This window comes from Choloepus didactylus, chromosome 8 (genome assembly GCF_015220235.1).
Source record: "Choloepus didactylus isolate mChoDid1 chromosome 8, mChoDid1.pri, whole genome shotgun sequence".
NCBI lineage: Eukaryota > Metazoa > Chordata > Mammalia > Pilosa > Megalonychidae > Choloepus > Choloepus didactylus.
Window position 1 is genome coordinate 114,215,565 of NC_051314.1, and position 27,982 is coordinate 114,243,546.

General features: G+C 35.7%; 1 protein-coding gene across 1 annotated transcript in view; it reads left to right on the forward strand.

Moving 5' to 3' along the window:
• PLCZ1 (phospholipase C zeta 1) overlaps nt 1-27,982 on the forward strand; it is a 62,798-nt gene that overhangs the window by 26,151 nt on the left and 8,665 nt on the right. Inside the window, exons 5-11 of the mRNA XM_037847489.1 lie at nt 181-325; nt 4,083-4,232; nt 6,863-7,105; nt 9,118-9,274; nt 12,337-12,453; nt 13,530-13,702; nt 24,076-24,208. Of these exons, the coding sequence (XP_037703417.1) occupies nt 181-325; nt 4,083-4,232; nt 6,863-7,105; nt 9,118-9,274; nt 12,337-12,453; nt 13,530-13,702; nt 24,076-24,208 (1,118 nt within the window). The remainder of the gene's footprint in view (nt 1-180; nt 326-4,082; nt 4,233-6,862; nt 7,106-9,117; nt 9,275-12,336; nt 12,454-13,529; nt 13,703-24,075; nt 24,209-27,982) is intronic.

A 27,982-nucleotide genomic window follows, 5' to 3' on the forward strand; every position in this document is an offset into this window, starting at 1 on the left:
CCCTCCCTTCTTCCTTCTTTTTTATGTTATTCATATCTCAAGATTCAAATCTTGTCTTCATCATGGACTCATTTATGCATTTATTACAAAATCACAAATTGTCTTTGGAATGTCTTGACACAATGGTTTACATGTTTAATGATCTAGGAGTGACGCTTTATTTTGTTTAAATTTTGGTAGTGCCCTTGTGAAAGGATGCCGTTGTCTAGAAATCGACTGCTGGGATGGAGCCCAAAATGAACCTGTTGTATACCATGGCTACACACTCACCAGCAAGATTCTGTTTAAAACTGTTATCCAAGTGATACACAAATATGCGTTCATGGTATGTGCATGTCTGTTAAATTGTAGTTATTTATGTGGAATCAATTATAATTTACTTGCTTTAAAATCCTGTAATGCCTGGTTTTTGTTTTGATCAATGATATTGCAAATTTTGAGTCATGACCTCTTAGTTGAGAAAGAAATAAAAGTGGTGTGTAGCTAAAGGACAACTGATCAAAGTTAACCTCATGTAGTAAGGGTGTACATATATGTGTGTGTATATATATATATATATATATATATATATATACATATATATACACACAAACACACATATGTGATATGTGTATGTTCTATGTCACGATGTAAAATATATTTCTTACCATGCATTATGATAAAAAAGTTTGAGAAATACTGGTATAGATGACAGTAAATATTTTACCAATATTTATCTATTTCACTCTCAAGGCATAAAATGTGTTAACATTTTCGGTGACTATGGCAGCAGAAATTGTGGTACAGCAAAGAACGTTCAGAAGTTTCCTTTCCATTTTAAAACTATTATTCAAATTTTTAAAGTTATGGATTCAAAGATATACTTCTTCCTGGAGAATCTAAGTTCACCTCACAAATCCTATTCTTTAAATTGAACAGGTTTTAGCAGTCATTCAATTTTAAGAGGGCTTTGAATAATATTTAGTTCCATTTACAAAATGAAGTATCTGCAGATATTATAAATTGGTTTTGTAAATTTAATATATTTGATTACTTTCGTAGGTACTTCAGTTGTCTCACTTAAACAAAATTTGAGATTTTAAATAATGTACATCTAATAAACTTACAAATGTAATGAACTTAATGTTCTCTTAAGTGTTTCAATACATTACATAATTTGTAAACATAAACTTAAAATCACAATTTTAAATCAGTTGTTCCTTTACATGTTATAAATGGAGTATAAAATATTAAATATTCACAAAACATAAATATCAAATGTGAAAAAATTCTATCAATATGAAATATAATACTATGGTATTGATTCTTTTAGGTGTCTAATTTCTGTTGATTTCTAAATTTGTGTCTCTGCCCCAACTTCTCTCTTGAACTCAACATCAATAAATATAGCTACCTATTTGACATTTCCACTTGGATATTTAACAGGCATATTCAACCTAACATGCTTAAATTTAAGCTCCAAATATTCCTCTTTCTCCAAACTCTGCTCCTTCTGCAGTCTTCCCCATCGCAGTTGATGGCAATGTCCATGTGCTCAGGCTAAAATCATCATGATCAATTTTAACCCTCCACCCCTTCTCTCAAATTCCTCAGGTGGTTCTTCAGTAAATACTGTTGGCTCTACCTTCAAAATATATCTTGAATTTAACCCCTCTCCTCATTCACTGCTGCTGTCCTGGCCAAACACTATCACTTCTCACCGTGATGATCTCAAAAGGACTCTTATCTGATGAACCCATTTCTCCCTTTATTCATCTCAACGTATCAAAAGAGTGACTTTTTTGGTAAGTCAGATCACGTCACTCTCTTTCTCAAAACTGTCAATGTCTTGCCATCCCACTCAAAATAAAAGCTAAAATCCTTTCCATGGCTTGCACAGTCCGAGATGACCAGGCTTCCTGTCACCACTCTGGCATCTCTTGCTACTCTCTCTCTTCTTCACTTGGCCATTCTCTCCTCCATACTCTTTGCTTGCACATCTCAAGGCCTTTGTACTTGTTATTCCCTTTATCTGAAATACTCTTCCCCAAAATGTTTACATAGCTAACTCCCTAACGTCATTCAGGTTGGGTAACTAAGGAAATAAAAGGAACTAGAGACAGTCTAAAAATACAAAGGCTTTGCAGGGATGGAAATGCCTACAGCTTCTAGGTTCCAAAGGGTAAGACATAGGATGAAAAAAGGCTTCGCACAACAAACATCAATCAGACCCCTCAGTTGAACACGGGAAATCAGTTTTGCAGCAAAGATCAGATTGAACTCTTGATAGTTCTTATTAATTTGGGAAAGAGGCATGGAGATGAGGGAGCAATGAAGTAAAATAGACTTGAGAACTATGAGTAGTAAAGAACTTTGGGTATAGTTATTGGCACATGCAACTTACTGGAAACAAATATATAAGAAATACACTAAGTTTTTGAGGGAATTATCATGCCAAGCAAACCATAAGCCCAACTTTTGAGTGAAACTTAAAACAATCCTTGGTTAAGGAGTGGGCTGCAAAATCTGCTTGCGCTGAAGGAAAGCAGTCTCCTCAATGCTTTAGATGTATTCAAGGAGGATAATGGATAAGAGGACCTTTCCAGAGGGTGAAGTCAAGGACTACAGAAGACAAAATATTGAGCTCTTCCTAAAGAGTGAAATCAGGGTCTAATCAAGGAATCCACCTGCTAGGTAGGCCATCACTTTGCCTGTTCTCAAAACCACTTATTATATTGGGGAAAATATGATATATATTAGAAATATCTGCTGATGTGAGAGGGATTCAATGTGTGTATGTATGTGACTAGATGGGAAAGTTGTTAGAGTAGCTGAATAAGGACCTTCCAAAACCTCAGGTTCTAATCCCCTTTTGGAAAAAGTGATTTTGCAGATGTGATTAAGTCAAGGACCTTGAGATGGGGAGATTATCCTAGATTGTCTGGATGGGTTCAAGATGCCATCACATGTGTTCTTATAAGAGGGAGGTAGGGGGCGATTTGATACACACAGAGATGAGAAGGCAATGTGGAGACGGATACACAGTTGTAGCCATGCAGCCACAAACCAAGGAATGCTGGCAGTCACCAGAAACTGGAAGAGGCAAGGAACAGACACTTCTCTAGTCTCCAGCTGACATCTTGATTTCAGCCCATGAAACTGATTTGGGACTTCTGGCATCTAGAATTATGAGAGAAGAGACTTCTGGTATGTTCAGCCATCAAATTTGTGGTAATTTGTTACATTAGCCACAGGCAATTAATACAGTCATCGTTTTAAAAAGGCGTCATATCATGTCTCTGATCCAGGGGCTATGATAACATAGCAGGCCTTGCAATTCCCTGGTTTGCTTACAAGTTGATAAATTTAAGTCCTGATAATTACATATGAAAACAAATCAAAGAAAAAAGTTTGAATAGGACCCCACTATACGTTTTTTCTCTACTTTGTGATAAATTGAGAAGTTACAGTAGTGATAAAAGGCAGAAAATACCTTTGTAAAGAATCACCTTCACTTTAAGACCCCTCCTTTATTATAAAAAACTGGAACTATCTTTATCATTGTTTCTAATTGTAAAGCAATACATTTTGATTGTAGAACTTAAAACTGAAAGCTATGAAGTAGAGAATTAAAATTTCCCCTAGCTAACCAGTGTTAACATCTTCATATTTTAAAATATCTACATAAACATATATATGTACTTAAAAAAAAATAGAGAATCTTACTCTTTGGCCACTTGCTTCTCTTCATAAGACTATATCATAAATAACTTTCTATAGCAGTATATATAGCTCTACCACCTTTTAAATGGATCTACATCATTCCTTTCTATGGTATACCATGATTCATTTAAACAAGTAGGAATGCTTCAGCTGCTGCCTGTAACGCCAGTGCAAATAGCAATAGTTTTCCTTTTATACAGATTTAATGGTCCTGTTTTGTCAAACTCAAAAAGTATTTGCAGTTTAAAGAATACATAATTATTTTGCAAAGCTACTGACCATTAGAATTAAGTTTTAACATTGATTAAGTGCTCATATTAATAGCATTGAAATTATTTAGAAGTTCTGATCGATAACCTTAGTAATGATTAATTTTTTAGACATCTGACTACCCAGTGGTGCTCTCTTTAGAAAATCACTGCTCCCCCTCCCAACAAGAAGTGATGGCAGACAATTTGCAGACTATTTTGGGAGATACTCTGCTTTCTGATATACTTGATGATTTTCCAGACAAACTGCCTTCACCAGAGGTAACTTTTGGTCTGAGAAGTTCTGGTTAAGAAAAAACAAAAAGCATGTCCCTATTATATTGGCCCATGAAATGGAATTAAAGATCAATGAAAATGCTTAGTTTTGATAGTTTTTAAAGATGTATCACTGCAATGTGTTGCCTAGGAAATGTTCCTGTGAGCATTTAGGTGAATATATTTTGGGAAAGAGACAATATGGAGATATATGTAGAAATCCACATTTTAGTTGTGTACCATGCCTCATGAGTCCAAAGTTTAAAGTCAATTAATATTACGTTGTAAGACGTGTTATGTTTTGTAGGCAAAAGACTAAGAAAGAGGGAAAAGATCCTAGCTATAAACAGATTAGAGTCCATACCTAATCTCTCATCTCTTGGGTGGCAGGTTCCCTTTTTTCTACTGCTTTTTTTTTTTTTTTTTTCAATTTCTGTCTCTACTGACTCCTTTCCATCTTCATTTGAGCACACTCAAGTATTTGGTTTAAAAAAGTACCTGACCCCTACGCTCAGGATTTCATGTCCTCTCTAGCTACATCTTTTTTTTTTTTTTTCAATTCTTCCCTCTCACAGCCTGCATTTCTATCCCCTCATCTCCCCCCAGCCTGCCCAATCAGCCTTCCTCTTGCACAGGCTCTTCTCTCACTGTGGCTATCCATGCCATTCCTACTGATAAGCCTAATGCATCTATTTCAGGCTTCATCTGACTTGTTCCCTCAGCAATAATCAATACTGTGGACCCCTTCTTCCTTTCCTTGAAATATTTTCTTCAGTAACACCACATTCTTTAGGCTTTCTTCATTCTATGACTTCATGTTTCCATTGCTGGTCCATTCTCCTTACCCCAAATTTGATCAGGTGATAAATGAACGTTTGACTTTTGCATGATAGTATTGTCCAACAACCAATAGTTTTGTTTTGACAAGGCCATCATTTTGATATGTTAGCCATATTTTTGTAACTTACCATTATTTCTTTATATTTTCCCTCATTTCATTTAAATAAGTGGAAAATGTGAAAATGAAAGTGTGATACTAGTAACAAGAAGTGTAGGGCTCATGTTATAATTGAGACAGACAAAAGTAAATTACTGAATAAATGGAAAACCTGTGAGTTGTTTACTTATAGGAATGCTGACAGACAAATGTGTTTAATTGTGATAGAAAGGATATTTTAAAGAACTTGTGCAAAATGCTGGGAACAAACCATCCAAGATAAAATCTAAGAGTCATGGTCTAATTCAGGATATTATAATAATTTTTAGCTTTCAGGAATAGAATCCCTCCTCCTATTATATATACATCTATTTTTTTTTTCTTTAGCATTCATATATTTAGCTTTCATTGAAGTAGAAGTGTGCAAAATAATTGCCTGGAGTCTTGTGAAGGAGGCATAGTTCCAGCCCCTCAGTTAAAGATTCTGATACCCTAATTTTGAAGTAGATCCCTGGAATCTGTCCCTTTAACAGTCACCCAGGTGGTCCTTTTGATGCATGTAGTTGCAGAACATACTTTGCAAAGCTCCATACTAGAAAGTAACATGAGGGACATGGTAAAAGAAAGAAGGCCCAAGATAATGCAGTAAATTGAATGCCTATCTGAGGCTGTCAAAAGGGAAGAGATGGTCCATGCTCCTTAAAGGAAAGGACTTTGCTTCAAAATCCAGATTTCATCATTATCTATAGTTTAGCAGTGCTATGGCTGTGGGCAATTGAAATCCAGCCCCAGGCTCTTCCCTGACTCCAGGCCCTGCAGGCAAAGGCTAGGAAAGAGAGAACTTTTTTTTTTTAAGTGGGAGAGGAGTTTAATTATTCTATATATGACAGAGAATGGTTGCATTTCTTCCCTCTCTACTCCTTTCCTCTGGGTTCTTAATAAATATATTTATTAAATTATGTTTATTATATATTTATTAAATAATATTTATTAAGTGTATTTATTAAATATTTGTTAATGAATTTTTTAAAAGGACAGGGGTAGCTAAGTGAAAGAAGGGATCCAGAAAGCTTTGGATTTAGAACGGGTGATACTGATGATCAATTTTGCCATCCTCCTAATTTTGATTGCAGGGAATATTAAGTTAAAGATGCTTCAATGTAATATAGTTGAAATTGGAAGGGGGTTGTACAAATGTTTAATTTAAATTTAATTATACTGGATGCCAGACACTGTGATAGACACTTTTATAAACCTGAACTCATTTACTACTTTTTCCTGGTGAGTAAGAGAATGATGACCTGAAGCATTTACTACTAGAAGTTGTAAAATTCCAGCTTCAACAACATGGCAGGCATTTTAAACATATATATGCTTTTCATGTATTTCACATTTTTGGAAAAGTGGCTATTTGTGGAATGTGGGGGAAAAAAAAGAAAAGAAAATGGAGCTACTGTAGGTTTTATTCAAAGTAGGCTTATTTTTTAGTGAATTTTGGTCAATGCCATAATATTGCTGGTTTCTATTAGGGTATGAATAAGGGGTATGGAAAAAAGATGTCTTTATCCTAATGGGGCTCTCACTTACCTTACTACTGAGGGCTAATTGAAAATAGGATGAAACACTTCACAATGACTGTTACGATACAAACTTATCCATAAATATGTAATTGTATCTCTCTACCAAATTGTTTCTGTAGGCATTAAAATTCAAAATATTAGTTAAAAACAAAAAAATAGGAACCTTAAAGGAAACCCGGGAGAGGAGAGGTTCTGATACACATGGCCAGGTAGGGGAATGCGAAGAAGAAGAAACAGAACAAGAAGAGGAGGAGGATGAATACAAAGACTCTGATGCATCTGATATTTTTCTGGTAAAAGAAACTCAAGAAAAGGAAGGAGATACAAAAAAGGCAGGTGGATTAACACTTTTCAAGAGAAAGGTGAGATGATGCTTTATGAAAATCTTATACGTGATTGAAGAGTTTTGTAATATTCTTGGTGCAGAATAATATTTTGGAAAGAAAAATCTTCTTCTTTATAAAATTAGTCTATAATTTAAATTATACTTAGAAAAATTGGCAGTGGAAAAGAAATTTAAAAACTTATCTCTTTTCCTGTGTTAGTTGTTTTAAACTTTTTTCTCTAAGGTTGAGAAACATTTCGTATGTGCCCTTATATAGTAGGCATTCTGCAGTGTATATAGATGAATGGCATCAGGTCTCTGGAAGAGATGTATGAGAAAATCAGTTTCTATAATTGATAGTATTTTGGGCATATCATCCAACATGACAAAAGTTGTGTTTGGGTGCATGTGACACAAAACCAATCTAGGTGGTTTAAGTAAAATGGGAGTTAACCAGCTCACGTAAGTGAAAACTTCAGGGGAAGGAATTCTAATTTCATGCATGACTTGGCATAGTGTCTCAAACAAGACCAACAGAATTTTATTTCTGTCTCCAGTTTTGGCCACACTTTTTTTTTTTATTCATTTTATTGAGATATATTCACATACCATGCAGTCATACAAAACAAATCGTACATTTGATTGTTCACAGTACCATTACATAGTTGTACATTCATTACCAAAATCAATCCCTGACACCCTCATTACCACACACAAAAATAAGCAGAATAATAATTAAAGTGAAAAAGAGCAACTAAAGTAAAAAAGAACACTGGGCGCCCTTGTCTGTTTGTTTGTTTCTTTCCTTCCCCCACCTTTCCACTCATCCATCCACAAACTAGACAAATGGGAGTGTGATCCCCATGGCCCCCCCAATCCCACTGTCCCTTCTCATAAGCCACATTTTTATACAATTGTCTTCAAGATTCATGGGTTCTGGGTTGTAGTTTGATAGTTTCAGGTATCCACCACCAGCTACCCCAATTCATTAGAACCTAAAAAGGGTTGTCTAAATTGTGCGTAAGAGTGCCCACCAGAGTGACCTCTTGGCTCCTTTTGGAATCTCTCTGCCACTGAAGCTTATTTCATTTCCTTTCTCCATCCCATGATGCTGGGTCTACATTCCTCCCCGGGAGTCATATTCCACGTTGCCAGGGAGATTCACTCCCCTGGGTGTCTGATCCCACGTAGCGGGGAGGGCAGTGATTTCACCTTTCAAGTTGGCTTAGGTAGAGAGAGAGGGCCACATCTGAGCAACAAAGAGGCATTCGGGAGGAGGCTCTTAGGCACAATTATAGGGAGGCCTAGCCTCTCCTTTGCAGCAACTGTCTTCCCAAGGTTGGCCACACTGTTTCTGCGTTGTTGCCAAGATTGTTGTAGAAGCTTCAGCATTATATCCTTTCAGGTTCAAATCTAGTGGAATGCTTGTTTATCTCCCAGCAAACCCAGTGATTTTTTTTATTGTGCATTGACTGTGATCAGTGATGTGCACAGCCTTGAACCCATTACTGTTGCTAGGGGAATGCAAAACTATGGTTAGCCAGGCCTGATCTGCATGATCTGTACCCAAGCACATGGATGGAGCATGAACAAGGAGTGGTTTCCCTAAAACAAAACTTGGGGATCCCACGTTCACCAAAGTGTAGAAGAAACGGATGCTGGGCTGTAAAACAGGAAATGTCTACTATATCATGGAAATTATTCCAAGATATTAGATAAAAATGGAAATACACTTACTCATGATTGATACTCTTAAATTTCTATGTCATGAGGATAAACTGGTATCTTTAGAAGAGAAGGATATAGTAATAATTGCCATCCTCAATGCATATTACATTATATGGGGTTTTAGACTTAGACTATTTTATATTAGCATTAAATAATATAGTCATTAAAAATAAATATGGTGACTTAACCCAAATAGTTTTTGAGAAGACAATATTATGGAAAACCTAAAATAATAGATTTGAAAGGACATTTTCTTTATTGGAAAAGAAATTTTTCAAACAATTAATGCAAAAATGCAAAATTACTGTATTGTATTTTTAGACCTCGAAGGTAAAAATAGCTCTGGCTCTATCTGATCTTGTCATTTATACTAAAGCTGAGAAGTTCAGAACCTTTCAACATTCAAGGATGTATCAGCAATTTAATGAAAATAATTCTATTGGGGAGGCACGAGCCCGAAAACTTTTAAAGCTGAGAGGTAAATTCTTATGATTCAAACAGATAAAGTTTTTAAACAAGTTTTATTCACTGCTAAGGTGTCAAAATTGGTCAATAATACCATGGAGTCATAACATTTCAATATATTTTGACATTAAGTAAAAAGTGGGTTATATGCCTCAGGTTACATTAAGTATGATTTTACAGAACTTAATCATTAACTTCTTTAAGTCAAGAAATTTTTATTGAGAATGTCCAGTATGGACATTTTGGTGGACTGTCTGTCATAAGCAATTTCCATGGGAGAAAAATGAGTGACAAAGCTGGAGAGGTTGGCAGAGAAGCAAAGGCGTGCAGGAGAAAGACTGACATCTAAGGCTTCACATGATGCACTGTGTATTTCTGGAAGATGCCTCTGATGGCAGCCTAAGGGCAAGACTTCAGGCAGGAAGGAGATGAGGAAGGCTTATGGCAGTGACAGTGGAGACGGGGTGGACGTTGTGGATTCAGTAGTCCTCTGAAAGTTCATTAGACCTGGGGGCTATATGTCTAGCATGTTGGAGAGGGAGGAAACGGCACCCAGTTCAGGCCCCCAGAAAGCAAAGTGTGCACCGTACATCTCTGGAGGCACCATTCTGTTGCTGCGTCTTGTTTCTGCATCACTGTCTTCTGATTCTAAACCTGAGGTGGCTTGTTCTGTTTGGTTGAGCCCAAGATGGAACAAGGACTGGGAGAGAAAATGGAAAGTGGACCATACCGCCTTCTTAGACTCATATGGTGGGGGATATCCCCCCCAAAAAGGGACAGGCAATGAACTCAACAGCTGGGGACTCTCCAAACACTTCTCAAAACATTGCAATTGACCATAAGTGTTCCTATGTAGAAACACCATGGCAAGAAGAGAGGCAGCTATAATCGACATGAGAGAAGCTGTTGGCTGTTTGGAAATGCAGACTGTCATATATTTGTTGGTTGACCTCATTGGACTGGCCACTAGTGCTCAGGGGTTTTGAGGTTAACTTTAGTTTATCTCTTCCACAACTGCCTGCTAGACCCTGGATACTTTAAGGGCCTTTCTTGTTTGTTTGTTTTTGTAAACTGCGGGTTGTAACAAAAAAATTCAATTAAGTAAGTCTGGACTACTGTTAAAATAATGAGTAGAGTAGAATTGAGTTGAGTAGAGTAAATGGCCTAGAGTAGAATAGAGAAGAATGTCTTGTATGTAGTAGAATAAGTATTGTTTTATGAAACAGTTGTGTGTTGTGTGAATGTGTGTGTCTGTGTGTCTATGTGTATACATTTGCTGGGTTGTGATATTAAAAGTGTTCCTTACTTTGGCATGTGGTCAAGAGAGTTTGAATGACCTGCTTTTTAGACTTCTAGTCCTCCAAACTATTGGATGGTTTTAGTTGCTTTTCATGAGGACAGAACTACTCAGCATAGCACATGTAATTATATTTCTCTCAATGTTGATCATATTAAACACTTTCAAAAAATTTGGAAAGGGATTGGGTAGTTTTGAGTAGAGTCATGATGTACAGCATCATCCAGGTCTTGGAGAGTGCGTGGAAGGTTTTTCTTGCACCAAAAGTCAGTAGTACATAACTGATGATGTGAGCAATGGTTTAGCTGCAAGGGTGTTCATTGTTATTATTAACACAGTAGGCATCATTGTTTATAATAGTGAAAAATCAAAATTTTTCAAATGTGTAAAAATTTTTGTCATTTAAATGTAATGTAGTAGGTGAATATTATTCAAATAGAAAGATTTGCATGTTGGTAATTTGTATAAGGGAATAACAATATGATTCAATTTTTAAAAAATGATTATATACATACAACAAAAGAATGGAAAGAGAGATACCATTAATTATTAGAGTGATGAGACTACATGTGACTTAAAAAAATTTTTTTTATTAGAGAAGTAGGTTTTAGGGAAAAATCATGCTGATAAATATAGAGTTAACGTATACCTCCTCACAAGCATAGTTTTGCCTGTTATTAATGCTTTGCATTAATGTGGTACCTTTCTCACAATTGTAACAATTATTACAATTTCAATTGTTACAATTATGTAGTATTTTTTCTCAGTTGATTTTCTCATTTTTCTAAAATGAATATGAAATGCATTTGTAATAAAAACATATTTTATTTCTAAAGTAACAAAGTCATATTATGTTAAGGGTCCTTAGAGATAATTCACATTTATCACTGGGTACATGGGAAAAATTAAGATGCAGAGAATGTTTTATCTAAGGACAGGCATGTGGTGTTGGGCTGGGTCAGAAAAATATCTGTTCAGAAATTTGAAGGGTTCTCCTAAGGTAAAGGAGGTAAACTGGTTTTGGTTCTCGAGTCATTTAAATAGAAAACATGTTGGTAGAAACTTATAAGGAATCTGTTTAGAAGCTTAAATAGACATATAAGTGTGTGAGTATGTCTATATGTGTATATACTATAAGTACATAGACATTATCTCAGTAAGGAAGACCCATGAAATAATCAGAGGTCTTATATGGTATAGAGTTCTCTTTCAACAAAAGGATGCAGAGATTGATTGAATTCTTGGGGAACTTTCTGGGGCGAGGGGTTGGGAATTGAATTGGACAACCTTCAGATCTCTTTCAGCCCTAAGAATCTGTGAAATATTCAACGTGATTAATTTGACTGTCATCATATAGCTTTTTATGACTTAGATGTGGTTCTGTACTACTGTGAAAATCAAAGTAAAAAAGAATAAAATTGGGAAAAGATACTACTTCTGCTTTGGAAAAATGGTTACACTTAATTTGGAATTTTATATATTCTTATATCAAAGTGAAATCATTTTGGAAGTGGAAAAAAATGTTAATTATCTGATCCATTTTATTCTCAAGTGAATTATTGTGAATTATCACTATACATAAATGCATAATAAAAACTATTATTGACTCTTCAATAACAGTGAATTACACTGTGAAGCAGCATAGATTTACTCAGATTTTCATTAATCACAAATATTTTTGGAAAGAAAATACGTCAGAATTATTGAACGTAATATATAGAAATAGTAGTCTAATTTATTTGAAAACTTTCACAATGTTTTAATGGCTTTTTTCTTAGCCCACGAATTTATTATTCACACCAGGAAGTTCATTACCAGAATATATCCCAAGGCAACAAGAACGGACTCCTCTAATTATAATCCTCAAGAATTTTGGAACATAGGTTGTCAAATGGGTATGTTACATAAGATCTCAAGTTGTTTGCCAAAGTAAGGTAAAATAAGGTGTTTTGTGTTTTTGTTTTTTTGTGTTTTTTTACAGATTTGGAACGGAGTTTCTTATGAGATTTTTTGGCCAGGCAATAATGGTGGTTTCAAGAATTGAAGTCATTCCTAAATGGCTTTCAGACAGTAAATCTAAGGGTTGGGGATGTGGAGATTAAATTCCTGAGGGGTTAGTACAGGGTGTGTATGGTGGATAAAAGGCAAAAGGAAACCAAAATTGGACGTATGAGGATATTGAAGACTAAGTTTTTTTGCTTTAAAGATTTCTAAAGGCCTCTCCAAATCAAGTTATTTCTCTTTTGTACTTTATACTGGCTTCTACATACATTGTCATGAAAGTGAACGAGACTGTGTAGCTTTGCTACTGTCCTTATCAGACTCTTCCTATTCCAAATTGAACAGCTGGTATAGCAATAGCACTAACTTGAAAATTCCAGGCTTTAACCCATTTGCTTCTGGATTGTGGCAAAGGCCATAGGGTTGAGGAGAGAGGTGGTGTGAAGCCCAGGATGGGGTGTGGGGCTTAGGGGGACAGGGGATGGTAGTGAATGCCATGGCTATTTATTAGTCAATATGGAGGTATTTCTATATTTTAATAACCATTATTGTTCTACCTATTTCCCATTTTCTTCTCAAGTGACAGCAGCAGCTCTTTGGATCTGAATGTTTGTGACATAGTGTTTTTCCATTCAGAATTTGATGTATTGATTTTTAACATTCTCATATATTCTTCAATGTCACATGATATGTGCATTGCTATTCTGTAATCTGTATGGTGTGCCATTTTGATTTTTACTCAAACAATTTAATCTGTGGATTAAACTATGCAATTTAGTTTCATATGCTAATATAGACATGGTGAGAGGAAAATGTTTAAAAATCATGTACTATTAGGCTAATGGCGCTTGCTCTTAGAACATTTGAAGATGTATAATCCATGATTAGATTTCAGTGACTTGTTTAGTGGTATGTTTTCTTTAACTCTACCTTCTGTTTCCTGAAAATGTTGAAATAATTTTTCTCACAGTGGCCTTAAATTTCCAGACCCCTGGTCTGCCTATGGACCTGCAAAATGGGAAATTTTTGGATAATGGTGGTTCTGGATATATTTTGAAACCACAATTCCTAAGAGATGGTAAATCAAACTTTAATCCAAGTGAAAAACCAAAAGACAGTAATCCAGTTACACTTACAATAAGGGTATGTTAAATAACATTATTTTAATTTTTTTATTTATAATATAAGTTAGGTACTAAAAGTTAATATCTTGAGTTCCACTGATTTCCTTTAATGCTTTTAAAATTTCTCTTACTGTTTACATTCACTATAGATTGGCAGTATTTCAGCGTTTTTCCATGTCTGAAAATCTCTTTCTGTTTTCCTGCATGAACAATTACCTGCTTGTAAATAGAAATATTGAGGCTAAAACCTCTCCTCTCAAAGGTCTATTTATATTATTCCACTGTCTAGAGATTTAATACTGTGATAGAAGAGTCTAAATTCAGCCCAATATTTACTTTGTGGGTATTCTGCATCTTTCCCCTTTTAAAGAATTTTACTTGGAAATTCTGGGAGCTATTTATTTTTTTTAAGCCCCAGAATTAGGCTTTTGCAATTCAGGAACTTCCCCCATTATGTCTCTGAATGTCTTTTACTTATTTAGAAACTCTAAGTAGTATCCATGTGTTTTTCTCCAGTGTCTGTCCTCCATGTCTACCTATTTGTGTCAACTTTATCCCTTTCCTTTTTCCTCTGCATTTTGGGAGAGTTTTGTTTTGTTTTGTCTTTTAACATTTGTTCTCTGTTTCTGATTCAGCGTCTGTTGTTGATTTTATTTTGTACTGATTCTCATGTAGATTTGAATTTTTCTCTGGCATTATTAATTTTTTCCCCTTAAATGTTATTTATTTCTTATTGCTACCTTTTTATTTCTGTCTGTATCAGACCCAGCACTATTCCCCATCCCCAGCTATTGTTTTATTCTTTCACCTGTCACTTTTTGTTTATAACATCCTTGTATAATTTCACTGAGAACAAAAATAGTTGTTTAAAATTTATTGTTTCCAGTAATAGATACCTCAAAAGCTCTTTCTTATTTGTCTATAACCTAAGTGCTATGCTTATTCCCTTTTTTAAGGTCACCGAATCTTTTTTTTTAATACTCCATTTTATTGAGATATATTCACATACCATACAATCATCCTCAGTGTACAATCAGTTGTTCACAGTACCATCATATAGCTGTGAACATTTTCATTACTCCAAAAAAATAATAACAGGAATAAAAAGACAAGTGAAGAAGAATACCCACTAAATCCCACCCCCAACCCACCTATTATACATTTAATTTTTGTTCCCATTTTCTATTCAGCTGTCCACACACTGGATAAAGGGAGGGTGAGCCACAAGGTTTTCTCAATCACACACTTACACTGTGTAAGCTACATAGTTACACAATCATCTTTAAAAATCAAGGCTACTGGGTTGCAGTTCAACAGTTTCAGATATTTCCTTCTAGCTATTCCAATATACTAAAAACTCCAAAGGGTATTTATATAACACATAAGAATAACCTCCAGAATGACCTCTTGACTCCATTTGAAATCACTTAGCCACGAAAACTTTATTTTTTTCATTCCTCTTCCCCCTTTTGGTCAAGAAGACTTTCTCAGTCCCATGATGCCGGGTCCAGGCTCAACCCTGGGAGTCATGTCCCATGTAGGGGGAGGGCAGTGGGTTTACCTGCCGAGTTGGCTAAGAGAGAGAGGCCGTAACTGAGCAACAAAAGAAGTTTTCTGGGGGAGACTCTTAGGCACAATTATAAGTAGACTTAGCCTCTCCTTTGCAGTAACAAGCTTCATAAGGATAGGCCCCAAAATCAAGGGTTTGGCCTTATAAATCAGTAGTCCCCAATGCTTCTGAGAATATCAGTAGTTCTCCAGGTGGGATAGTTTAATATTTCCACATTTTCCCCTAGTCCATCAGGGGGCTTTGCAAATACATTTTTATTCTCTGTCCAAATTACTTTGGGATGTGTCGGGGTACATTATTTCACTCAAAATGTTGTCCTCAAGATCCATTCACCTAAAACCTTGTGGATCATACTCCTTTTATCCAGTTTATGGACAGATGAGTAGAAAAATTGGGACAAAAATTAAATGAAAAATAGGGTGGGATGAGGGGATGGGATGTTATAGGTGTTTTCTTTTACTTTTATTTTTATTCTTATTTTTGTTTTTTGTTTTGGAGTAAAAAAATGTTCAAAAATTGATGGTGATGATGAATGCACAACTATATGATGGTTTTGTGAACACTTGATTTGTACACTGTGGTTGATTGTATGGTATGTGAATATATATCAATAAAACTGAATTTAAAAAAAAAAGATCCATTCACCTAGTTGCATGCCTCACAACTTCATTCCTTCTTGCAGCTGCTCAATTTTCTATTGTATGCATACACCACAGTTCACCATTCTGTTCATCAGTCGTTGTGCCCTTAGGCCACCTCCATCCACTGCAAATCATGAATATTGCCTCCATAAACACCAGTGTGCAAATGTTCATTCGTATCCCTGCTCTTAGTTCTTTCAAGTATATACACAATAATGAGGTTGCAGGACCTTATGCCACCCACATACTTAGCTTCCTGTGGAACCACCACACTGCCCTCTAGATTGGCTACACCATTCTACTTCCCCACTAACAGTGAATAGGTACATCCCTCTTTCCACATTTTCTCCAGAACTTGTATCCCTCTGTGTAAATTTTTCACTGCAATTTTATAGAGATATATTCATATACATACAATCATCCACAGTGTACAAGCAATTGTTCATAGTATCTTCATATAGTTGTACATTCATCACCACAATCAGCCCTTGAACACATTCATTACTCCAAAAAAATTGAAATAAGAATAATAAAAAAGGATAAAATAAAAATAAAAATACAATACAATACAATAAAAAGATCAGACAACAGTACCACCACCAAGAATCCCATTCTCCTCCCTCATAACCCCTCTTATAAACATTTAGCTTTGGTATATTGCCTTTGTTACAATTAATGGAATCATATTACAATGTTACTGTTAATATAGACTCTAGTTTGCATTGATTATATGTTGTCCCCAATACTGTCCCATTCTCAACATCTTGCAAAGTTGGCATTCATTTGTTCTCCCGTATGTAAAAACATTCTTATATTTGTACATTTAATCACCATCATTGACCGCTCTAGGTTTCACTAAGTTATAGAGTCCACTCTTTATCTTCTGTCTTTCCTTCTAATGTCATACATGTCCCTAGCCTTCCTCTTCAACTTTACTTACAGACATCTTTATTCAGTATACTCAGAATATTGTGCTACCATCAAATAGTATTATGCTATCCATTTCTGGATCTATATAAGCAATCCTATTGAACATTTTATACTCCTTCAACATCAAATGCCTGATCTCTACCTTCTTTCTACCTCCTGATAACTTAGGTTCTCAGCTTTAACTCTCAAAGTTTGCTTATTAATGTTAGTTCATATTAGTGAGACCATACAGTATTTGTAACTTTTGTTTTTGGGTGACTTCACTCAACATAATGTCCTCAAGGTTCAGCCATGTTGTTATATGCTCTGTGACTTTATTCTTTCTTGAAGATGCATAATATTCTATCATGTGTATATACCACAGTTTGTCCACTCATCCACTGATAGACAGTTGGGCTGTTTCCATCTCTTGGCAATCATGAATAATGCCACAATAAACATCAGTCTACAAATGTCTGCTCGTGTCTTAGCTTTCAGTTCTTCTGATTACACACCTAGTAATGGAATTGCTGGATCATAAGGCAATTCTATACCTAGTTTGCTGAAGAACCACCAAATTGCCTTCCGGAGTGGCTGCACCATTCTACATTTCCACCAATAATGAATAAGTGTGCCTCTTTCTCCATATCTTCTCCAGCATTTGTAATTTTATGTTTTTTTGATAATGGCCATTCTAGAAGGTGTGAGATGATATCTCATTGTGGTTTTGATTTGCATTTCTCTAATAGTCAGTGAAGTTGAGCATCTTTTCATAAGTTTTGGAGACATTCATATTTCCTCTTCAGAAAAGTGTCCATCCATGTCTTTTCCCCATTTTTTAACTGGATTGTTTGTCTGTTGTTGAGTTGTAGGATTTCTTTGTATATTCTGGATATCAAATCCTTATCTGATATGTGGTTTCCAAATATTGTCTCCCATTGCATAGGCAGCCTTTTTACTTTTCTGACAAAGTTCTTTGATGTACAAAAGTGTTTAATTTTTGAGGAGTCCCATTTATCTATTTCTTTTTTTGTTGTTCACACTTTGGGTGTAAGGTCTAGGAAACCACCTCCTATCACAAGATCTTTAAGATATTTCTTTACATTTTCTTCTAAAAGTTTTATAGTCTTAGCTCCAATGTTTAGGTCCTTGATCCATTTTGAGTTAATTTTTGTATAAGGTGTGAGATAGGCTCCTTTTTCATTCTTTTGGATATGGATATCCAGTTCTCCAAGCACCAGTTATTGAAGAGGCTGCTCTGTCCCAGCTGTAATGGCTTGACCACCTTATCAAAGATCAATTATCCATACACAAGAGAATCTATTTCTGAACACCCAATTCAATTCCATAGCTTGATATATCTATCTTTATGCCTGTACCATGCTGTTTTGACAACTGTAGTTTCGTAATATGCTTTAAAGTCAGGTATTGTGAGACCTCCCACTTCATTCCTCTTTCTCAAGATATTTTTGGCTTTTCAGTTCACCTTGCCCTTCCAAATAAATTTGATTATTGTTTTTTCTAGTTCTGCAAAGTCAGTTGCTGGGATTTTAATTGGTATTGCATTGAATATATAAATAAGTTTAGGTAGAATTGACATCTTAACTATATTTAGTCTTCCAATCCATGAACATGGTATGTTCTCCACTCCCCCCCTTTTTTGTTCCTTTTTGATTTTTTTTCCAGCAATTTCTTGTCGTTTTCTGTGTATACATCTTTTGTGGCCTTGGTAAAGTTTATTCCTAAATACCTGATTCTTTTGGTTGCTATTGTAAATGGATTTTTTTTCCTGATTTCCTTCTATTGCTCATTACTGAAGTATAAGAACATAACTGATTTTTGTGTATTGATCTTGTACCCTGCCATTTTGCTGTATTCATTGATAAGCTCTAATAATTTTGCTGTAGATTTTTATGGATTTTCTACATATAGGATCATGTCATCTGCAAACAGTGAAAGTTTTACTTCTTCCTTTCCAATTTGGATGCCTTTTATTTCTTTTTCTTGCCTAATTGCTCTAGCTGGAACTTCCAGCACAATGTTGAATAACAATGATGACAGTGGACATCCCTGTCTTGTTCCTGATCTAAGAGGAAAAGCTTTCAGTCTTTCCCCATTGAGTATGATGTTAGCTGTGCATTTTTCATATATTGCCTTTATCATATTGAGGAAGGCCCCTTCTATTCCTATCCTTTTGAGTGTTTTCAACAAGGAAGGATGTTGAATTTTGTCAGTTACCTTTTCTGCATCAAACGAGATGTGATTTTTCCACTTTGATTTACTGATGTGGTGTATTACATTAATTGATTTTCTTGTGTTGAACCAGCCCTGCATGCCTGGAATTAATCCCACTTGGTCATGGTGTATAATTATTTTAATGTGCTGCTGGATTCAATTTGCAAGTATTTTGTTGAGGATTTTTGCATCTATATTCATTAAAGAGATTGGTCTATAATTTTCTTTTTTTTGTAGTATCTTTGTCTGATTTTGGTATTAGAGTGATGTTGGCTTCATAGAATAAGTTAAGTAGCTTTCCCTCCTCTTCAGTTTTTTTTTGAAGTGTTTGAGCAAGATTGGTACTAATTCTTTCTTGAATGCTTTGTAGAATTCACAAGTGAAGCCATCTGGTCTTGGGCTTTTCTTCAAAAATGATGACTGACTCAATCTCTTTACTTGTGATTGGTTTGTTGAGGTTGTCTATTCCTTCTCAGGTCAATGTTGGTTGTTCATGCTTTTCTAGGAAGTTGTCCATTTGTCTAAGTTGTCTAGTTTGTTAGCATATAGTTGTTCATAGTATCCTCTCATTATCTCCCTTATTTCTGTGGAGTCAGTGGTTCTATCCCCTTTCCCATTTTTTATTTTCATCCTTCCTTTCTTTCTCTCTCTCTCTCTCTCTCTGGTTAGCCTTGCTAGGTGTCCACTGATTTTATTGATTTTCTCAAAGAACCACCTTGAAAAAAAACATTTCTGGATTTTTTTTGTTTGTTTTTTTAATTCTCTCTATTGTTTTCATGTTCTCAATTTCATATATTTCTGCTCTAATCTTTGTTTTTCTTTCCTTCTGTTTGCTTTGGGGTTAGTTTGCTGTTCTTACTCTAGTTCTTCCAGGTGAGGTGTTAATCCCTCGATTTTTACTCTTTCTTATTTTCTAATATAGGTATTTAGGGCAATAAATCTCCCTCTCAGCATCATTTTTGCTGCATCCCATAAGTTTTGATATGTTGTGTTTTCATTGTCATTTCCTTCAGAATATTTACTAAATCTCTTGTAATTTCATCCTTGACCCACTGGTTGTTTAAGAGTGTATTGCTCAGCCTCAGTACATATTTGTGAATTTTCCAGCCTTCTGCCTGTTATTTATTTCCAACTTCATTCCATTATGATCTGAGAAAGTATTTTGTATAATATCAATATTTCATGGAATCTTTTGAAAACCCCTAGATGCTTTTTCTTTCCACTTATAGTATGAACAGTCCTATTTTATTTTTTGTAACAATCCTATTTAAACTGTATCTATATCTGTTGTTTTCAAATAAATGGAATGGGTAAGGTGTCTTTGGTTCCTCTTTCCATTTAACTCATTGCTCCAGGAACCAGAGATCTTGGATAGTCCAGAAGTTTGGAAAATGCTCATATTATTGCCCCTGGCCAGTTTTATCCTGTCTCACATTATGACCTTGTGCTGGTTCTGCTGGCTGATAAGAGCTTTCCTGTTCCCATTATCAGCTGTCTGAGCACATGGAAAGCTGAAACATCCAGAGTGTGCTTCTCCCATGACTCTTCTTAGCTCAGCTTCTTCTGCCACTCTTATAGCATCATTTGGGGAACACTCTCAGGCACCTCAGCCCCTAGCCACTTAACCATGGCAGAAAATGGAGTTTGGGGAACAGTGTTACAGAAATTCATGTCAAAAGAAGGAATAGCAAAGATGAAGGGTACTGAAATGATCCTGGTCATTGCAGGAAAAAGCTTCGGTGAATTACGTGGGTGACTTTTCTCCTGGCTCTTCAGATTGTGTGACTCTAAGGTAGGAGCATGTTGTGGATTGTTAGAAATTTCCTACAACACTGGATGTAGCCAAAGATTGATTAGTTGGCATTCCTTCCATGATCTGGCAAACGAAGCATTGACCTTTAAGCTTACTTTATTATGTATTGTATTTGGCATCCTTTTGGTATTTTTAATGGTTGTTCTAGTGAAAAGAAGGGTAAATCAGCCACTTTGTAAGATCTCTCTACTCCACATAAATCTCCTTGCTGTGCTTCTGTACTGTACTCTTTCCTTTTTTTTCCTACCTGTAAAGATATCCTTTCTCTTTTTCTTTTGTGGGTTCCTTTTTCTCTATCTCCCCCTAAAATATTTGTGTTGCCTAAAGCTTTCTTCTTAAACTTCCTTTCAGACTAAATAGTATCCTTGGGTTATTTTATACACATTCATGGCTTTAACCACCATGTATACATCAATGATGCTCAAATCTCTGATCTGACCCCATTTAGGGGATCTATTTTTAACATTCTACTTAACATCACTACCTATTTAATCACTGTTCTGTCAAACTTAAAATATGAAACATCAAACATCAAACTAGTCAAATCTGTTTCTGCTATTTTATTTAAATTTCATGAGTGGCAGTATTAATCCACTCAATCAGCTCAAGCTAGAAAATTGGGAGTCATTCTTTTTTCTGCATCTCCTCACTTCCCATATTCACTTTATCTCTAAGTTCTTCTGATCCTGCTCCTAAATGTCTTTCTTATTTATTCCCTTGGTCTGAACCCATTTGCTGCTTTTCTGTTTTAGGAACGTGTTACCAGTCATTGGGTCTATTCCTTTGGCTTCCTAAAGAGTTTTCACAAAGGTTGTCTCCCTCCTCCTGGTCCATCGTCCACAATTCAACTGGAGAGGCTTTGCTACAAAGATGATCTTATCATGTCTACCTGATACTTGTTCGTGTCTCCTGCTTGCTTTCACAGTCAGGCCTTGGCCACCTTCTCTAGAGCTCGGTCTTTCCCCACTCCTAACCTTTCACCCTGTTCTGTAATCATGTGGACCTAGGAGACTTTTCTGTCCATGATGACACCTCCACGTATCACACATGCTATTTCCTCTAACTAGACTATCTTTCCATCCTTCACTGGCTTATTGTGAGCTGAGTCATTTTTTGAGACACAAGTCACCTCTTTTTAGAAGCTTTCTTGCAGGCTGAGTTATTTGTGCTTCTACTGTAACTTTCCTCTGTTTTCCCATAAAACCCTATACATGTATACATTATGTTACTGCTCACTCTATATTATAATTGTTTTCTTGCTGTACTTGACTTTCTTCTCCACTTGTCTGAAAATTCATTAAGGATAAGAACTGTGTTTTGTTCAACCCTCATTCACAGTGCCTGACACAAAGTGTATGCTCAGTATATTTAGGTTAAATGAATGAATGATTTATTTTTCCTGTTGTGAATAGTAAAGTGAACATATGTGTTCTGTTATTCAGGAAGTGAAGGAAGTAAGCTCAGACGTTTACAAATGCCACATGTTGTATTTGAGGAGAGCTGTGTGGTGAGTGTGGTTCCAGTGGCATGGAATGAACTAGGCAGGGTAATGATTCTCCCAGGAAGCTGATGCCATGGCTATATGAGTCTTTCTCCCTTGCATTGATCATTCTAGGGAGCTTTATGATTACTTTATGGCTGGTGAGAATTGCGGAGGGCCTGGATTGGAATCAAGAGGCCTAGTTTTATCTTTAGTTTTCTTATGCCCCTGTTCAAACCATTCAATGTCTCTGGTTTGTCATCACCAACATGAGTTTTGGACTAGGCCAGTTATTTTTAAACTTCTTAAAACCATGGAACATCTTTTAAATGCAAAATCTATGCATAAGGCCAATATATGAAAGCAGAGCTACTCTGCTTGACTGCTGAAGGTTTTCTGTTTGACATCCCTTCTTCCATGGCATCCCTGGGAAGGGCTTTATGAATCAGCGTTTGCAAATTATTTGACGGAGTAATTTCTGAATTCTCTTTCAGTTCTCAAATTAAATTTGGTTTGTTAACCAGACAAAGGTTTTTTGGCACAAGAGGAACCAAAACTGAACTTCTCCTTGCTGGTAAAGGTCGATTGCCTGCAGAGCTGATATTCAGCTGTTACGGGCTGGTATCAGTGTACCAGTTGTTTATTGCCAATGCTCTTTCTAATTACACTGATGTCTGTTCTGATTGATCACTATCCTTGCCATACTTGTTAAATATTTGTTCTATCACTCTGATTTCTAACTAATGCTATAATGTGTGGAATTAGGAAAGGAAAAGTTACACATTAACAGATTTATTTTCTTTTCTTTCATTTTCTTGTTCTCTTTTTTCCTCCCTTCCTCTTTTGCACCTTACCTTCCCCCCTTCCTCCCCTCCCTTCCTTCTCTTCTTTCCTTTCTTCTTTATTTAAACTTATTTATTTGTTCCTCTGTATTATAATCTTCAGAAATTCAAATTATGCCTCATTTTTTACAACTGCATTTTTAATCTTATCTCTTCCATTTCTTATTCTGAGATTAGTACATTTCAAATAGAGTTTTTGTTATTTTGTGCTCACTTTATTCCTTAAAATAAAACAAGTCTTAGCTTCAATAATTAGCTTGGCTGATAAAAGGCTAAATGGAAATATTGTTAATTAATTTGTTAACCATTTTCTGATACTCAGTCCCTAATATGCATATGGAGTAACTGATTTTGTCAGACTCAGGTTCCTTTTCATGATAATGTAGACAGGAATGAATAATGTCAAGTCTCACGATAAATAATTCAAACATAAATTCTATCAGAAAATGCAATCATAGGAAATTTTACAGAATTTTTATTGTTTTTATATTTTAGGAGTACTGTTCATACTATTTCTAATTTTCTGCTTTATATTATACATAACATGAACTTGAAAATAACACATTATCAGACTAATTCAGCCTGAAGTACAATAAAAGTTGTTCATAACTACTGCTTTTAAAATAAAAATATGTTAATGAATCTTAAGCCTTAGACAATGTGTATTCCACTATAATTACATATCAGTAAAATGTATTTAGACATACTCTCAGTATTCATGTACTGCTACTTGAGGATAAAAGGGTTAAAATTTAAAATTTGCATTATTTTCCAGCTTAAATTTTTGTGGGGAATGCCTTAGATCTACCAACTTTTCTTTAAATATGTTTTTATTTTGAAATTAAGTGATGATGCAGCTTAATATTCTGCTAAATTCTTGTATTCAAAATGCTTTTGCACAGCTCATCAGTGGTATCCAGTTGCCTCCTAGTTATCACTCATCAACCAACAAAGCAGACACCCTGGTGATAATAGAAATTTTTGGTGTTCCAAATGATCGAGTGAAACAGCAGACTCGTGTAATTAAAAAAAATGGTGAGTTCCTACATATTTTATTGAACTTCTATTAGACTTCTTGTTGGAAAGCTTAAATAATTATATATATTGATATATTTTTTATATATATTCATAGTCTATAAGGTAAAGTTTTGCATTATGTTCAAGATTACTAAAGGGTTATATACAGTAAAAAGAACTCGGTAATAATTGAAAATGTTAAGTATATTTTCAGATGACAGATACACAGAATTATCTGACCTGCAAAATTATTACTTTTTTTTCACTTTTACTTCCTTTTCATGCATCTCCTATATCATTGATTTAAGAAACATTTGACAGCTGCAAATCTACTTAGCTCCTAGCCCCTGTGCAAAATAAAGAACTTGTAATTTTTCTGACACAGAACATTACACATTTTTACCTCAATGCTTGAATTATTTTAGATCAAAAGTCTGTGGCTTAGACCCAGTCTAAAGATGCCATAGAAAGCTGCTCATACAATAGTTGGATTCATAATCCAGTCATTTTTGCCTGAAGGGTAATATAGGAAAAATTGACTTTGTCATGATTTTCAGTCTTCCAGCATCCCATGACATCTTCTGTCATACACTACTGGCATTGTCATTTTTTCCTCTCTGGTTGAAGTCACTAAGAAATTAAAAAAGTACAGGTTCCTGGGTTCGACCCGTAGTCAGGATCATCTCAGAGGCGACTTGGAAATGAACCTTGAATCTGCAATATTCTTTGAATGGATATTCCCAAAGTATAGTTGACTCACTTTCAGAGGCTGAAAATATGCTCCAGGGCTAAATAGCATTGACAGAGGAGCAAGTGGAGTTTTATTAGTATTTTTTTTCTTTTCTTGTTTGACGATTTCCAATGTCGACAGTCCCTGCCCGTACCCTCACCTGCCACCCTCTGCTGTCTTCGAGTGTGGCCTCTTAGGCATGGAACAAAGATTTGGGAAGTTTTTGCTTCCTCACCCCAGGTTATCAATAGGACAAGGTACTGGTGATGGCTTACTTACTGATTTGTTTGGCCTGCCTTAAGGTTGAAGGCACATTACAATAGCTGTGTCAAGGTGCAGTAACTGCTGATGCCAGAGAACTTACAGTAACCTACCTCTTGTTCCCTCCATCCCTTACTTGAATCCTTATGGCAATATGCAAAAAACCTTTATTTATTTAATGCACCCCTTATGATAAGATGATTCCAGCTCCTGGTAGACTTTTGGTTACATCCTTGGGTTTTACTGGAAAATTCCTACAGAAATTCAATTTTCTTCATCAAACATTACTGAGTCACTGCTATGCTAAAAGCCTGATGCTAAGTATCAAGAGACTTAAGATCACTGTTTATTAGATTTATTATTATGTATGCGCCACCTAACTCCATGTAGATAGTTTACAGATCAACATGGGAAATGAGAAGCAGGGAGGACTGTTATAACATAGGTTCTGATCAGTGCTTTAAGAAAAGTACAAAGAACTTTTGTGAAAGGGGCTAATTTGGAGATGGTTCTTGGAGAATGAGTAGAATTTTCACAGAGATTGGGGGTACAGAAATTTTGGCAGAAGGAATAATATGATAATTAAAGCATGGAGAAGTCAAAACTCAAATGTGCTAGGAAAAGTCAAAAAGTTCAAAATGGGTGGAACATAGGGTATTTAAACAACGTTAGCATGAGATAAAATGAGAAAGTTATATGAGGAAAGTCAGTGTGGCCATGCTAAGATGGTAGGAACTTTTTTTCTGAAAAAAAGAAAAAAATTAGGGCTTTTAAACAAGGATATAACAATAACAGTTATCTTTAGGGATATTATTTATGCAGATTAGGTAAGAAGAATTATATGAAAAAGACACAGTAGAGTTAGGATATGGATTGTGTAGTAAGCCTATACTTAGCTCTGTAAGAAATTGTCCAAATTTCTTCCAAAGTGACTATACCATTTTGTAATGAATGGAAGTTCCTGTTGCCCTACATCCTCTTTAGCATTTTGTGTCATCAGAATTTTGGATCTTGGCCATTCCAATAGGTGTGTAGTGGTATCTTGTTTTAATTTGCAATTCCCTAACAGCACATGATATGATTTAGTATGCTTATTTGTCATTTGCATATCTTCTTTGGTGACATTTGGTTCAGGTCTTTTTCCCATTTTATAATTGAAATCCTAGTTTTCTTATTGTTAAGTTTTAAGAGTACTTTGAGTAGTTTGGATACAAGTCCTTTATCTGATTTGGGTTTTGCAAATATTTTCTCCCAGTCTGTGACTTATCTTTTCATTCTCTTAGTCCTGATTTACTTTTTATTTTACTTTGGCAGCTAACAGTTGGTACTTCTCTTACAATCAATACATGATTTTGTGTTGTGGAGAGGAGAGGGACAGGAGAAAGGAGGGAGGGAGGGCAGAAAAAGAAGAGTGTGTGTAGTAAGGTAGGGGGTGGAGCAGGAAGCATAAAACAGTTAAAAGAATTTTCTGCAGACATTTTGCAGTGTCTATAAAAAAATTGACTCTTAAACCTGTCCCTGTACTCCTTGGAATTATTTCTCTTCTTAGGTCAAGGTAGCACAGTCATTATTCCAGCATAAGCCAAGACTGCTTACTATTTCCGTGGGCATAGACTGCATCCTGTATTGCCATCTAGTAAATATGTCCTTGTGACCACAGGGGCATCATAGGAAATGTTACACAGTATAATCAGTCACAAATTCATCAATGCTCCTGGAAAAGTAATTCAAAGAACATAAGTTTTGACATTGCAGATGTAGCATTACCTTTGTATGTGAAACACAGTGCATATAATTTCTCTACAAACCTTTGATTCTTCATTAAGTCAAGATATATTTGATTTGGGGATGAATTTCTTAATTCCATTAAATTATGCTTTAAGTTTTGGATGATTTGGGTCACAATTTGACACAAATTCGATTTTGTTTTTGGCAAGGGATTGGTCATTTGGGATGATTTATTTTACTATAGACCTAAATTACTCGTCAACGTTAGACCGTTAGACTTTGAAATGAGAACATAGTCAAAAGAAGGATCAACAGCCAGCTCTAGAGCACTCATTGGTTAGCTTTCAGTTCAGCAACTATCTATGGGAGTCTTCCAATAACAGGACCTGGTATGTAAAAATGACGTGACTTACCTTCTTCATGTCTCAGTTTCTTTGTTAAGGAAATGTTTAAACATTTCAGTCAGATTGCATTATGAATAAAGTTCCTGCTCTGAAATCTGACTTCCTTGATTCCTTGCTCCACCACTTGATGCTTGTAAATGTGAAAACCTAGAGTCATGTAAATCTTTGGGGTCAGTTTCTTATCTATAAATGGGGATAATAATAATCCCGATGGAGTTGTTGTGAGGATTAAATGACATAATCTTTGTGAAGTTCTTATAACATTGCCCAGCATAGTACATACCCAGCAAATATTGTTGTTGACACTGCTATTCCTCTTTGGGGTGCATTAAAAATTTAAGTGCTCTAAAACAGAAGCTATTGGGGGCAAGATGGCGGACTGGTGAGCTGTATGTTTTAGTTACTCCACCAGGAAAGTAGGTAGAAAGCCAGGAACTGCGTGGACTGGACACCACAGAGCAATCTGACTTTGGGCATACATCATACAACACTCATGAAAACGTGGAACTGCTGAGATCAGCGAAATCTGTAAGTTTTTGCGGCCAGGGGACCCGCGCCCCTCCCTGCCAGGCTCAGTCCCGTGGGAGGAGGGGCTGTCAGCTCCGGGAAGGAGAAGGGAGAACTGCAGTGGCAGCCCTTATCAGAAACTCATTCTACTGATCCAAACTC